This window comes from Pelecanus crispus, chromosome 4 (genome assembly GCF_030463565.1).
Source record: "Pelecanus crispus isolate bPelCri1 chromosome 4, bPelCri1.pri, whole genome shotgun sequence".
NCBI lineage: Eukaryota > Metazoa > Chordata > Aves > Pelecaniformes > Pelecanidae > Pelecanus > Pelecanus crispus.
In genome coordinates, this window is record NC_134646.1 from 66,545,835 (window position 1) to 66,561,079 (window position 15,245).

General features: G+C 43.2%; 1 protein-coding gene across 1 annotated transcript in view; it reads left to right on the plus strand.

Moving 5' to 3' along the window:
- Nucleotides 1-342: 342 nt before the first annotated feature.
- The window catches only part of SEL1L3 (SEL1L family member 3), a 39,081-nt gene continuing 24,178 nt past the window's right edge, over nt 343-15,245 (plus strand). The window contains exons 1-5 of the mRNA XM_075708974.1: nt 343-363; nt 5,104-5,671; nt 7,274-7,400; nt 10,257-10,378; nt 11,794-11,909. Coding sequence (XP_075565089.1) covers nt 5,401-5,671; nt 7,274-7,400; nt 10,257-10,378; nt 11,794-11,909 — 636 coding nt within the window. The 5' untranslated portion in view covers nt 343-363; nt 5,104-5,400. The remainder of the gene's footprint in view (nt 364-5,103; nt 5,672-7,273; nt 7,401-10,256; nt 10,379-11,793; nt 11,910-15,245) is intronic.

Below are 15,245 nucleotides of genomic sequence, written 5' to 3' on the forward strand. Positions count from 1 at the left end.
TGCGGGGGTTTGGGGTGCCGCGCCGCAGGGCCGGGGCGCTCGGCACGCCCCAGGGGGCCCGGCCCCGGGTGCCGCCCGGCCCGGGCCCTCCGCGCCCCCCGCTCCGCTCTGCACCTGCGGCGGCGGCGCGGGCCAGGCGCGGCCCGGCCCGGCCCTGCCCGGGCGGCGGCCCCTCCTCCAGGAAGCCGGATCTGCCGCATCCTTGTCGGCGGGGCCGGGCGCGCACTCCCGGCCGCGCTGGGCAGCGCTGGGCAGCGCAGCCGCCGCCTCCGCGGCAGCATGCGGCCCCCGGCTGAGCCCCCCGCCGTGCCCCGCCGCCGCCGCCGCCCCCCTCCGCTCCTCCTCCTCCTCCTCCTCCTCACGGTGAGTGGCGGCCGGCCCCGCACCTGCCCCCGGGCCCCGGCCCTGCCCGCCGCCGCCGTCGTCGCGGCGGAAGATGGTGGCCGCGGCCAGGGCCCGGGCCGGGCGGCCGCCCCCGGGTGAGCGCCGAGCCCCGCGGGCAGGGGCTGCGGGGGGCCGGGGCTGCGGGGGGCCGGGGCCGCTCCGGCCGCCTGGGCGGGCCCGGGGCCGCCTCTGGGAGCCCGCCCGGCCTGGCCCGGCTCCCCCCTCTCCAGCCCCCCGGGCTGCGCTGCGTTATGGAGGTAGGGAACGCCAGGCCGTCAAATCAAAGCGTTGGACAGCTTTGTGTTGGGAGTGATGTTCAATTTCTGGGTTTGAAAGAAGGGGGGTGCCTTTGGCATCTGCTCACAGACGCACGTGTGAGTACAGTGCTGCGCTGGCTTACGGAAACAGCTGCCTTCTAGGGGCATCTGCCAAACTACTTTTTCCAGTTTTATGCTGCTAAACACAAACTCCGGTTAAAGTCTCTGTACGCCTGTTTGATATTGATGCTGACTGGGAGCAGATCAACACGCTTTTTGGTGTGTCTCCTTTTCACACGCCTTAAAATCTAGCATGACGTGGCGGGCGCTCACAGGTAAAGGGCTGCGGTTATCTTCAGCCTTTGTCCGAACAGGTGCAGTGGCACAAGGTTATGTGGAATTTCTGCAGGGGTGAACGCGGGGAGGGTCCTGCTGAGATACTATTCCAGTTAGTGAAAGAACGTTTTCTCATCATTTCTGTAATCTTACACTGCTGAAAATATTCACTTTCCTACCAATTGTCGTGATTGCCTCCCCCAGTGTATTTTATCCCAACAGCTGATGGGATGATGTCCTGGTTTCAGCTGGGGCAGAGTTAATTTTCTTCCTAGTAGTAGGTATAGTGCTGTGTTTTGGATTTAGTATGATGAATGTTGATAACACACTGATGTTTTAGTTGTTGCTGAGTACTGCTCATGCTAGTCAAGGACTTTTCAGCTTCCCATGCTCTGCCAGGTGCACAAGAAACTGGGAGGGGGCACAGCCAGAATAGTTGATCCAAACTGACCAAAGGGCTATTCCATACCATATGACGTCATGCTCAGTATAGAAACTGGGGGGGGTTGGCCGGGGAGCAGCGATCGCTGCTCGGGAACTGTCTGGGTATTGGTCAGCAGGTGGTGAGCAATTGCATTGTGCATCACTTGCTTTGTATATTATTATTATTACTATTATTATTATATTGCTATTATTACTGCTACTACTATTTTACTTTATTTCAATTATTAAACTGTTCTTATCTCAACCCAGGAGTGTTTCTCACTCTTACTCTTCCGATTCTCTCCCCCATCCCATTGGGGTAGGGGGAATGAGTGAGTGGCTGCGTGGTGCTTAGTTGCTGGCTGGGGCTAAACCACGACAGATGACTTGGGCTAAATCCTTCAGATTCGGCAGGTTTTAAGAAAAAGATCAAGAAAAAAGCTTTTACAGCTTTTGTGGCTAAGTTGCCCCACACAACAAAGCCTCTGTGTCTTTCTTGTTGAACTCTCCCTGGTTTATGGTAACGTTTTGAATCCAGCACAGCTGGCCTCTTTACTGTGCTGGGAAACTTTTATATTTAAGTCTCATGATCACAGTCATTGTGTAATCCTTTCATCGTCTCTCTCTGTAGTCAGAGATTATGCACAATTTATTCTGCCTTGTCTGAGATAACAGGGAGGGAAGAACTAGGGTTCCTTACCAAGTAGGAACGTTTAGATAATACACAATCTATGCAGTGCGCTGGGGAGCACTGTGTAGAGGCAACCAAGTGGTAACAGAGACTCAGCCATGATCTGGCAGAGTTTACGGTCCGTGATCTCTGCCACAGCTGCATCGGTGTGAGGTCCTTGCACTGTGCGCCTTACTGGATGAGCCTCCCGAAGGGTTTGTTAGGTGTGGTGTAGCAGCAGACCCAAACATGCTTTGTGCACTTTTGTGGCACGTGTCTCAATAATACCCAGGCACCAAAGAATACAAAGAAAAGTTTGCCGAGTAGCTCTGTGGGAGCCATTTAGCAGAACAGGCGCTAAGGGAAAGGCAGTAAGACCAGCACGGCTGAAGCTAACCTTATGCATCAGCAGTCATGGTACATCGTGCGCAAGTGCTCTAGGAACGTCATGAAGTTTGTTCTATAAGGAACTGGCTTTGCGTTGTAGAGCTTACTACCTTGGGATCCCCACCACAAAATTTCTGGCATTCACTGGAAGTCGGGTGGCCACATTTGTACACTGCTGCATCTTTGTTGACGAACTGTGCCAGACCCAAGCTGTCTTTGCTGGAGGCCAGCTCCCATATCTCTGTGTTGGTTAAACCCCTGAGAAAATTGAGAGCTGGCAGTGTGTATTTTGACAGTAAACGTGTGTGTGTGGCAAGTGCGCAGTGGTACCATAGAGCTTTGTAGTGTCTACCTGGTAGACTTGCACATTTTGTGATAACCACATGGCATCAACTTTCATAACACATTACCATCTTCCTCGTGACGCAGCCCCCATATCACAAGGATTAAGCTCTTTACAAGTACTCTTTATTCTAAGATAAAAAAATATGTAAGAAACATGAATGATAACCATCCATTAGAAGAGGTTTAGAATAATTTGTGGCTGCTGCTATGCGCTTTTGATGCTTTTAGAGGTATCTATAACCGAAGAAGAATTATGTAGGAAACGTAAAAGAATAGTAACTTTGTCAAGTCAAGCTCTGAAAGATATTCAAATTAGTATTAGAAGTAAGGTTCTCTCATCAGCTTTTATATCAGTATTCGTGCATGTGTGTTATTACATGATATGGTGGTAACTTTTCCAATGGACACCAGCCTTCTATTGCTGTTCCTTTTTTAGCCCCTTCAGTATGCATCATTTTCACTATATCCACTTTATAGAACGGGAAATGAGACAGAGAGGAGGGCTGTCACTCTGAAGAGACCACCTGTTGTAGAAAGGCTAGATACTGACATTGTGGAGTGTTTTGCATTTTTATAGCATTTTATTTGTTCAAAGTGTATATCTTGGTGCTTACACACATGTTTATGAGTGTTCAGCGTCACTGCACATCTGGCTTCCAGTGTCTCTTGTCGGACACAAGAAGATACAAAGTACTCGGTTGTTCTTGTGGAAAGTGGTTTAAGTGACAAGTTCACAAAGACCTAGGAACACTAAATAAGTCTAGTTATCTAGAGTTACCCAGCTGCTAGCAATGATATCCAGCTTTTTCATCCAAAAGTTCCCTCATTCAATTATGTCTTCCATCTTCTGCCTTAAATAAAGTCAAGGTCTTAGGGCTTAGGGCAAACAGTCTCCTTTATGCACAGTTGTGTTCCACTTGCAACCCTAGAGCTCTTAGGTGCCTTTAAGGAGGCAGGGATCTGGGGAACAAACAGCATTAGATCACACAGTTAAATCCAAAATCTTCATCTGTAGGAACAAGGAAGTGGTATAGGTAAACTTAGTTCTGACTTTTCCTAATATTTACACCTTCACAGGTTTTGCTGGCATGATGTTTTTACAGTGTAGCTCTCAAGGAGTGTCAGCATATTCTTAAGAAATAAAAAGCAAAATAGTTTATCGTTAGGGGCTTTTACTGATTTTACTGGATCGTGGGCAAGGTCTTGTCCTCCAGGTGCACAATGCATAATTCTGATAATTAGAAATGTGCTAACAACTTGGCTGAAGCTTTAAATATTTTGAGAATCACAGTGAAAAAGCTATCAATCCAAGGTAGATCTCCAAGATAAATTTCAGTTCTAATTGTTTAAGCTTAGCAAAGTTACTGAAGACAGATCTTCTCAATCTAAGCAGTCTTAACGGCCAGCTTCCCTGGTAATCCTAAGTGACAATTCTGAATATTGTAGATGGATCAGGGGACCTGGCAGAAGTGCCGTGCTGGTGGCTGGCCCTCTGAGCCGAGTAATCCTCAATATTCCTGGCAATGCATCAAGCCGGACGCTGACTGCAGAGCAGAAAGAAAAGCAACTGTTTGAAGCCTTAGAGGCAAGAACTTCAGCAGGGTGGATAATCCTGGTATATGCCAAAGCACTTGCTCTCAAAATATATTATATATAGCTATAGAGAGCAAAAACTGAGCAAGTGGTGGTCTTGCTGCTCAGATTTGTAAGTCTGTCTTCAGGACAGGAATGTTTCGGTAATAAGCTCCTAAACATTTTATGAACATGAATTCATTCTCAGGAAACCATTGTGAGCTGCCTTAGTTGTTACTCTGCTCTTCAGGTACCTGAATAAAAGGTAGCAAAATTAGCTAACTTTAAAAAGATACAGAAACATCAGGCTGCGGCAGCACAAGTGAACAGCAATATGATGAATAAGTGCCAGTACATTTTAGTATGTACTCTTTAGGCCTGATCCTAGGAGTGTGTGTAAATAGCATGACGTGTAAGTCTGTATCTCAGACCGGATTCCGCTTGCGGAAGGGCCGAAGGATACACCCTGTAAATACGGTATGTTTGTAGATGCATAGGTAGCTTTAAGAACTTGATGTAGGGGAGTTGTTACCATTAAAACCTTGATAGTAGCTCTTCAGTAATCCACATCTACTTGCTGTGTGAAAGAATCCTGGTATTTTGGAGTTCAGGTACGGTATATAAACCTTCTGCTTGTGCAGTGTTCTGTTATTGCTGTGAGTATATTAGTAATCACGTAAACTTAGATTCTCTGGTTAACACATTTTGTGTTTCTTTTTTTTTTTCCAGAATTTTGTGCCATCCTTCGGAAAGGAGACATTACAGACAACGTTGGTTACTCCACAGTTTGAACAAAACGTGGATTACGTGGACTTCATTCATTTAAACATTTTAGAAAAGAAAGTTCTCAACAATTCTGAGGTTTTGGTTCAGTATTTGTGTTCTAAGCCTTGTATTGTCAACTTGGAAGCAGTAGCTTCCTCCGAATTCAGGAGTGGTGTACCAGTGTATAGAAGGAGATGGAAGGATGAGAAAAATCTTTACGTTAGCAGAACTCGACAAGTACATTTGAAATTTCCAAGCATCATGGTTTACAGAGATGATTATATCATCAGAAACTCAATAATAGTGCACAGTGTGATATTATATGCATGGATTAGTCACAAATCAGTTAGCAGCTATGATGTTGAGCAGAATGGAGACTACCAGGATGCAGTTGCCAAGAATTACACTTTTTTAGAAGCAGTTCCACCATTTGAACGCCCATATAAGGACCACAAAGTTTGTCTTCAGTGGGGTGCTGACTATTTGTGGATGCTCCAGGCAAACAGGATACCTCAGTGCCCTCATGAAAGTGGTAGGTGTCATGTCACTTTTTTCCCCCAATGAAACTAATGGGACCCAAATAACGTCCTTGGTAAGCTGTTAAAAAGTGCATACCTGTGGTAAATAGTAAATCTGATGTAGAACGATTTACTTCGCAAACATTGTTGAATATGTAAGCTTCATAACTGTGGGGTTAGAGTCGCAAATGACCGAAGCCACCACGTCCTTCAGAGCTGTCTTGTTTCATCACAGCCAGCCTGGAGATTTGTAGCAGCATGGCCTTCTGTTTTCTAAGTGTATTCAAACAACTTTATTTAAACCCCACTGATGTCAGTGGACATCATTTCTTTGCCTTCAGAGAGAGTTGTTCAGACCCTTCCTGCGTTATTTCAGGGTCAGTCTTGCAGTTCTTATATACATAATTCTCACACAGGTAATCTACGTCTGCTTAAGATGATGGCCACACACTCAGAAACGTATTTTTAAGTCTTTATAGTTCAATAAACTTTCTAGTACTTCTGCAGGGTTTTTTTCCCAAAACCATTATGGGCAAGCATTTTTGTTTTAAAAATTAATAGTTTTAAATAAAAAAATGTGTCTTGTCAATAGTATAAATTACTGAAAATCACAACTCTGTTTTCTAGATTTTCTCAGAGTTCTGATTTTTTTCTTTCAGTCTGCCTATCTCTAGCTTTACACCTACTGACAATTCTTTGTCCTCAATATATATTCAAAGCAGAACCTGAAAGGAAAAAGGCTGTTTCTTTCTAAAGCGTTCTCTCCTAGAAAATCCCATAACAGCATTTGTGTCATTTATTTTCACTACATTGGCGTGTAAATGCTCTGAAGACGAACAGGGAAGCAATGATGTTGCTGCCTTCAGGGGCTTTCTAAAATACTTGTTGGAGACAGCATGTGATCTCTGACAACAGTGTGAAATATCTTGTGTGTTATCTAATTATATTATAGATGAAAACAGTATAACAAGAAATAGGAAGCAATAACATCTTAGTCAAATTTATTTTTTAAAACAAGCTTGTAACAAATCGCTTGGGGTTTTTTGGTTTTTTGTTTTATTTTGGGTTTGGGGTTTTTTTAGGAAAGCTGATGATGTGTCATGACCTTGAAGATCTTTTTCCTGTTTGTTAGCAGGGGCAGCTTTATCAGAGTTATTACAGGATTATGCCTATCAGATAAGAACAGAATTGGTATCTATCCATACATACAGTATAAACTGGAGAGCTGAAAATGGAAAGCGAGTCCAAGAGCTGTGGAGTAATGTCACATAGTCATAAGCAAAGATAGGATGAGATTTAAGTGAATAACATAACTTAAGATTTCTTCCTTACTAACTGGTTCTTTCAGTATCTTAAATTTAAATGAGTCTGTTCTTTCCCTGCTTCTAATACTAGCTGGAAATGGACTCCATTTCACTTTCCATGGGTTATTCGGTCCAAGACTGTAATGTATTTAATAACTGCAAGTGAACTTGTGTTTAAGGACTTATTGAAGGTTTGTGTTAAATTTTTAATCTGTTGTGTGATTCAAATGTTTGACTGTACAAGTGTGAGCTAATTAATTAGTTATCAATGCTTGTTGTCTGGCAGATTAACAAAAATATTGTATTTTGCAGATGGTGTCCAGATGCTCAACTTTATATATGCTTCCAGTGGGGAGAAGACAGGAATTGTGAAGAAATTTGAACGATTTGAAAACAGAGAACTTGAGACAGTCAGACAACATCAGATTGATTATCCCATGTAAGTATAGGCAAATAATTGAAGCGGGCTGTAATTGATTATTGAAGGCTATAGAATGTACTTAAACTCTTACGCTATACCACAAATTAAAGGAATACTGCCTACTAATTTGAGAAAAGACTCAAAAGGAAACTAGTTAGCAGTTCCTTCTGTTCTCTGATTTCAGTTTTGGAGAGGATTAAGCTGAACTTCAGAAAGATGCTTACAGTACGTGTTAGTGCAGTGCTGTGTAAGAGATACCAACAATAGGTGTAGCTGAGCGGGTTAGGTACAGTTAGGAGGGTAAGTTAGCTGTTACGCGCTGTCATCATCAGACTGCTGTCTCATGACTAGCGAGCCTGGGGTTTTCTGCATTACAAAGAAACCTGCATTTCAAACATCATTTGCAGACCAAGTGTAGAGCAGGGTTTCTTGCAAGGGCGGGCAGTGTGGAGCAGCTTTTTCCCTGGAAGTTCACACTCTAGTTTATTTTGGAGCTGACAAGCCCTTAGTAATAGAGTCCTCTGCCTAGATAAGTCTTCCAGCTTGAGCTTACACTACTTCCTTCCATCATTCCTGTGTAAACTCTCCTAGTTGCGCAGGAGTAAAACCCCTTAGCCCTTGCACACTGTTCAATTACAGAGGAATCACTCTGGGAAGATCATCTTTCTCTACTCTTCTTCCCCTTCCCAAAACTGACACAACTCTTCAGTCATATTTTGCAACTTCAGAGGAAAAAGTATATGTATAGATATATAAATATATCTCCCTTCCACCAGATGCTGTTACCCCAATAACATTATTACAGAAATAGGAAATGATCACAGGAACTGGAACTTGCCTGCTGGTTTGTGTTTGGCCTGTGACCACAAGAAGAGTGCCAAAGAAGACTTGCCAAATAGCGCAGGTTGCATACAAATTACTAGCCTTCAAACTATAGCTTAGAAGTCATAAGTACTGAGCAATTTTTAGCTCCTGGCCTCTTCAGGACGGGTGACAGCCTGGTTTGCGCAGCCTGCTGCCCTTTGCTCACCAGCGCAGTTGTATTCTGCTTCTGGCGCTGAGGGTTCAAGCTCTGGTTGAGAATATATGGCATGAATTTATGCAGCTCTTTACCTGCTCCACACAGTTCCACCCTCTCTTGCCTTCAGGTGGTGTCTCCAGTGTTAACACAAAGCATTGCCTGTGTGTTGCAGTTGTGTGACAGCCTGGGGTAGCTCGGTTAAGAAAAGGAAGAGAATTTTCCTTCACCTCTCTGTGTGTGAATGGTGCTGCACCAAAAGGCCAACAGAAGCAGTTGGATCTAACTGAAGTTACTGATTTGACTTCAGTCAGGGATTTGTAAAGAAAGAGGACTGGAGATAGACCACTGTCACTTGAGGTAGCTACCAGTGGACAGCCTGCAGCAAGGATGGGCTGGGGCTGTAAGGGACTACTCGTGCTGTACGGCGTTCTGCAGCAATTGGGGATGTGAAGTGAGTCAGCATTGTCCCAAACTCTGTCCCAAGAAATTTGTCCAGAACAGTTACGTGCTCAGACTGGCAATCAAGGATTACATGGAGACTGCGGCATTTTTGCTATATTGCCAGAGATGAAAGATGAAAAGAGCAATATGTAAGCATAAGCAGTATTTCTGGAAGCACAGTGTTTGCCTGTAGGTCATAACAATCAATTTAAAAGTGGTTGTGATTTATAAATCCTTCTACCTCATCTATGTACCATCTCTGGCAGATGTGGTGGTATTAGCTGTTTAAGGTCTAGACTCTGTTGGGGAAAACTTCACCACCCTTGCATTTTCTTTTTTAAGCAAGAGAGCAGGTGTTAGGCTTTCAGACCTATATTGGTTTAGTTTAGGAAAAGATACAAGCTACTCTATGTTCAGCAACTTCTCGAGGGAGAAGTCAGGCAAGCTGACTCAATTCTAAAGTACTAAAAACAAATACTGACTTTTTTTTCTTAAACATAGAAATACAAAAACTGAATAATGTCTCCTTCTAAAAGTTACTAAGGAAAGAGAACTTCTCTATCAGAGATGATAATCATAATGCTTTGCTGGGTTGTACGTTGAAGGTACGGTTTTCAAAGGCGTTCAGCATTGGCCTAAGTACTATGGAAATGTCATGGAAATAAGCGGTCAAGTTTCAGTTAAAAGCAGTAATAGCAGATTTAGTCTGGCACAGAGGAACTCCTTAAAATTAAATACTGTGGAATGAATTCTGCTTTTAGTGCCTCAGCCAGCTTTGTACAGAAATTTCTAAGTAGATAATGTTGTTGGGTCTTCAGTTTTTTATTTTGCACTGCTCCATAGTTTGCACAGGCCTCACCTTTATTTATCCTGTGATAGCCCTGCTCTGTGACAGCTATTCATACCTAACTGTACTACCCAGAGGCTGGATTCATTTTTAACTGCTGCTCCCAAGCACATTTTCACAGTTGGCATTTAGTATAGAAGACACAGCTTGATTGTGGAAACCAGTACAAACTAAGATGATGAGACCATGCATTTGGGGATTTTGTACTGTAGCCTGCATGCAGGAGGTTGGCTCCGGGTTGTCTGTCGTGTTTTCAGTTCCCTGTTGATATGGGATCTGGCAGTAGCTCTGACCCACCATTCTGGAATTGATTCAGATAACACTCCCTTACGCTCCTCGGACATTGTTACTACAAAAGTGTGCGTTTTTTCACAAAAAGAGATCACAGCTCCACAAGTCTTAAGTACTGTTGCTCTGAAGGTTTTCACTGCAGAGGATGTGTTCTGTTCTGAAGGTTACATGTGTGAAACAGGTTTGCTAAATTAAAGTGAAATGCATGCTTTTCAAATTATATAGGGAGATTTCTCATCAGGAGTGGATTTTTTGTTTATTTTTGCTCATGCAGGTTCACCGTTTCAATCTGGCTATATTTACTGCATCACTGTGAAAAGGATCTGTGTGGTATTCTCTATTTTATTGATCCGAAAGAAATGTATAGTACTCCTGCTGTATTTCTAAATGAGGAAGGTAAGGGATATTATTAATGGCCTTCAGAAGGGGTCTAATATAGTCTTTATAGATCTGTGCCTGGGAATAACATTTATAAATATATTATCAGACCTATTTTGTGAAACTGATCTCTTGCAAAATGCTTGTTTTTGACTATAGTGTCTTAATAGCAAAGTAGCTACTAAATTAATAGGGTAAAACTGAGAAATAGTTGCATAGCATCTAGTCTTGACTAACTTCAGAAAATGTCTGCTTTGTCAGGAAAATAGACTGAGTCTTACAGGTCAGGAACATACATTGGGATTAAACGGTCTTACCTCAATGAACAACTTCTGTTACTATTATTGAAGTATTATTTTAATACTGTTCTCAATTCTTACATACATACTACATGAAAATTTTTGAAAATTTGCAATAGCCTCAGAAAGAGCCCAGATGATTCAAGGTCTTGCCTACGTTGCAATGTTCAAGAAGCACAGTCTATTTCCCTGATCCAAAAAAAAGTTGAGAGGTAGCACTGTCTTAGTCTAGCAACACTTGCAGTAGAGGAACATTCCTGCCAGAAGACAGCTCTTCAGCCTCTGATAGAGAATGAAATTCAGCAGCTGGGGGCTGGCTGGCAGGCCCACAGAGGCAGTAAGCGTGCAGAGTTTTAAAAGTGCGCACCTGGCTTTCTCATAAGGCATTGCATTTTTTCGCCCTTCTTTGCATGTTTCACAACTAATCTTTTCCTCTCTGTTATTTTTGCTATTTCTGTTTTCTCTGTCTTGTAACCAAACTAGATAACTCATCTATCCATTATAAACTGGATGCTTTTCTTTGAAGCACAAACAAAAATGGCAGCTCAACTGGAAGTTACCAGCTCGTTATGAGATCTACTGGGAGAGGTTTTAGGGCCAGTTTTATTCTTAGTGTTAGACTAGATTATTGTAATAGCCTGTTCTGGTCTTACGAGCTCAGACCAGAAGTCTAGCTCCTGCAGGTCCAAGTAGTGGAGGGTGGGAGTCATCTTGTACTTGGTCACTGCACTCTCACGTGCTAGCAGTGGAGTGTTGAGTAGATACCATTGTCTGCTGTTCCCCTTGCTGTTTGCTGCAAGTCATGTCTGCTTTCTGGTGTTTGAGATCAACTGTGGCACCTCCCTGTTTGCCTTATGTTTAGTGAGTTTGTCCCTCAGACAGCTGGTTTTGAGTCTGTGGTTTCCTGTGGGAGCCTGGGCATTAGCATCTGAGATGTGTCACTGAAACGTGGAGAGCGTTTCCCTAGGATTTTGTGAGAGCTGATGTGTGGCTTGGCGAGTGCCCAGATCTCTGCTGATGATGAAGAGGATGAAGACGACAGAATCAATGTGAATAATACATTAGGAAGCCCATTCTTAATGTTGATATTTCTGTGGTGTTTATTTCCTTTTTCTTCCTTTGTTGCTGTGTTAGGTTATGTGCATATTCAGATGCACCTCATGAGAGGAGATGACCTTGCAGTGAAAACTAGCTTCAGCCTTCCTCTGAAGCAGTGGTTTCGACTGGATCTCTCTTTTAAGGGTGGACAGGTATGCATGCTACTGAATTACTGGATCAAGTCTGAGACTTGCCTAATTTGATTATGCCTCTGACAAACCCCTTAACAGCTGAGGCTGAGAGAAATACTGTAATTTGTACATGCTCACATAGCAAAAGAATGAAAAATCTAAAACTAGAAATTGTCTGGGGATGTTCAGACCATCTGACTTTGCAAAATCAACTTAGATGCTTAAGATAAGAGCCTAGAATTACTGTGTATTCAGTGGCTATCTTGGTGCACAGTTGCTCTCCAGGGACTTTAATGACTGTACAGGCAACCAGGACTCCTAGCTTAGATACCTTATCTAGATAATTTAAGTTAAATGGTGTGAATAGCTCTTTGCAGAGGGACTTCGCACTTGGAGGCTTAGGCCTTTTTACCGTTCTGATATGAAAATTTAAGTGTCTGGGCTTCTGCACAGTAGCATGCCTCTTGCTTAGATGTGTGAGCTAACAGCAGGCATGTGCAGTTTCCAAGTTTTGCATGTTTGACAGAGTGGCATAGTGACTACCATTAAAAGACAAAAAAAAATATTGCAGTATCCCGCTGTAGTAGATGAAATACAGAATTTACATTTTAACAAATCACAATTGTTTTTTTCACAAAACCTTCAAAAGCAGCTCTGAAAATGCAGGCTCCCTGCCTAAGTTCTTGTCTGAACCTCCAGCTATTAAGATATTAGGGTGTGAAAATAATCAAAAAACTTAGTCTTCTGTTTTTCAACTTCTTTCTCCTTGAAAATGGTCGAATAGATTACATTCTGAATTTTAAAAATAATTGCTAGTTAATGGTAAGAACAACTAAGCAAATTTGAAGTATGAGGCAAATGACTGATAAAGCTGAAACAATGCTGTACTGAAAGGGCAATGTACAGGCTAAACTGCTGTTCCTTTTGCACCCCACCTTTTTTTAAGTATGTAAGTGGTGAGCAGATTGATTGTCTTGCAAGAAAATCAGGTAGAAATGTGTATTTACTTTTAATATAATATGCTTTTAAAAATATTGTTAAAAGGAAATGTGAAAAAAGTGTTTTATAGAATCAGAACTGTCTTTTTCTGCTTGTTTAAATTGTAGTTATAATTTAAGTTCCTGGGAAGGGGAAGAGCCTATGGGTTTTGAAGCTCAGCTTCAGGTGCAAATGTGAAAGTTACTGACAATATTGATACAGGGTACATTCGTGGAATCATAGAATGGTTTGGGTTGGAAGGGACCTTTAAAGGTCATCTAGTCCAACCCCCCTGCAATGAGCAGGGACACCTTCAACTAGATTGGGTTGCTCACAGCCCTGTCCAACCTGACCTTGGACACTTCCAGGGACGGGGCATCTACCACCTCTCTGGGCAACCTGTTCCAGTGTTTCACCACCCTCATCATAAAAATTTTCTTCCTTATATCTAGTTTTAATCTACCCTCTTTTAGTTTAAAACCATTACCCCTTGTCCTATTGCAACAGGCCCTGCTGAAGATTTGCCCCCATTACAAGCCCCCTCTAAGTACTGGAAGGTCACAATAAGGTCTGCCTGGAGCCTTCTCCTCTCCAGGCTTAACAACCCTGACTCTCTCAGCCTTTCTTCATAGCAGAGGTGTTCCATCCCTCGGATCATTTTTGTGGCCCTCCTCTGGACCCGCTCCAACAGGTCCATGTCCTTCTTGTGCTGAGGGCCCCAGAGCTGGATGCAGTACTCCAGGTGGGGTCTCACCAGAGCAGAGCAGAGGGGCAGAATCACCTCCCTCGACCTGCTGGCCACGCTTCTTTTGATGCAGCCCAGGATACGGTTGGCTTTCTGGGCTGCAAGTGCACATTGCCGGCTCATGTCCAGCTTTTCATCTACCAGTACCCCCAAGTCCTTCCCTACAGGAATCTCTTCATCCCCCAGTCTGTATTGATATTGGGGGTTGCCCCAACCCAGGTACTTGGCCTTGTTGAACCTCATGAGGTTTACACAGGCCCACCTCTCCAGCTTGTCCAGGTCCCTCTGGATAGCATCCCATCCCTCAGGCATGTCAACTGTACCACTCAGCTTGTCATCTGCAAACTTGCTGAGGGTGCACTCGATCCCACCGTCTATTTCATTGATGAAGATATTAAACAATACCGGTCCCAATACGGACCCCTGAGGGACACTACTTGTCACTGATCTCCATCTGGACATTGAGCCGTTGACCAGTACCCTCTGGATGCGACCAGCCAGCCAGTGTTGGAAATGTGAGGATTGCTTGTACAATTAGATTAAGAAAAAATATTCTTCCATCAGAGAGCAGAGTGAATTTATTCAGGTGTGAGTTAAAACCTGTGGTCAATAAATTTGCAGTTCTGGGCAAAATAAGGGAGCCATGAAGAGTTTAATGAGCAGTCTTGTGGAAAAAAAGAGGAAGTAGGACCAAACTTAAAAACATTTCAGTAGAGCCATTCTCTGGAACAGATAAAGCTGTGGTGCAGTTCCATCTTACTGATATGTCTTCCTGTGGTAAATTTTTAAATGCTATGATCCTCAAAAGGTACAGAAGAATCACCTTATTTAGGCACTTTTTGTCCAAAGAAGAGCAACGAAGTTGGTGAAGGGTGTAGAGCACAAGTCTTATGAGGAATAGCTGAGTGAAGTGAGGTTGTTTAGTCTGGAGAAAAGGAGGCTGAGGGGAGACCTTATCTCTCTCTATAACTACTTGAAAGGAGGTTGTAGCAAGGTGGGTGTCATTCTCTTCTCCCAAGCAGCAAGTGATAGGACAAGAGGAAACAGCCTCAAGTTGCACCAGAGGAGGTTTAGATTGGATATTAGGAAATATTTCTTCACAGAAAGGGTTATCAAGCACTGGAACAGACTGCCCATGGAAGTGGTTGAGTCACCATCCCTGGAGGTATTTAAAAGACGTGTAGATGTGGCACTTAGGGACATGGTTTAGCAGTGGACTTGGCAGTGTTAGGTTTACGGTTGGACTTGATGATCTTAAAGGTCTTTTCCAGCCTAAATAATTCTATGATTATTTCAATTCCATTGATTTAGATACATTTAGTTCAGCATGATCTGAGACAAAATATATAAATTAGGGAAGGTTGGGAAATTGAGGCATCAAGAAATTAAAAGCCAGATTTTAAGACCATTTGAAGATGCAGATGAATCCCTAAAAATACCTAGGCACTTGAGAAAATTTTGCAGGGTTGTTTTGTGAGTCTTTAGGCAACTCTTTACAATACCAATACCTTGTCTTATCTTGTCTTCCTTCCTGGGCATCTGAATTCCTTTAACCATTCTGGCACTAAAAGTCTACTGAAAGTACATCTCCTGTAGATGTAGGAGTTGCACCCAGATTTTTTTAAATCGTGGCC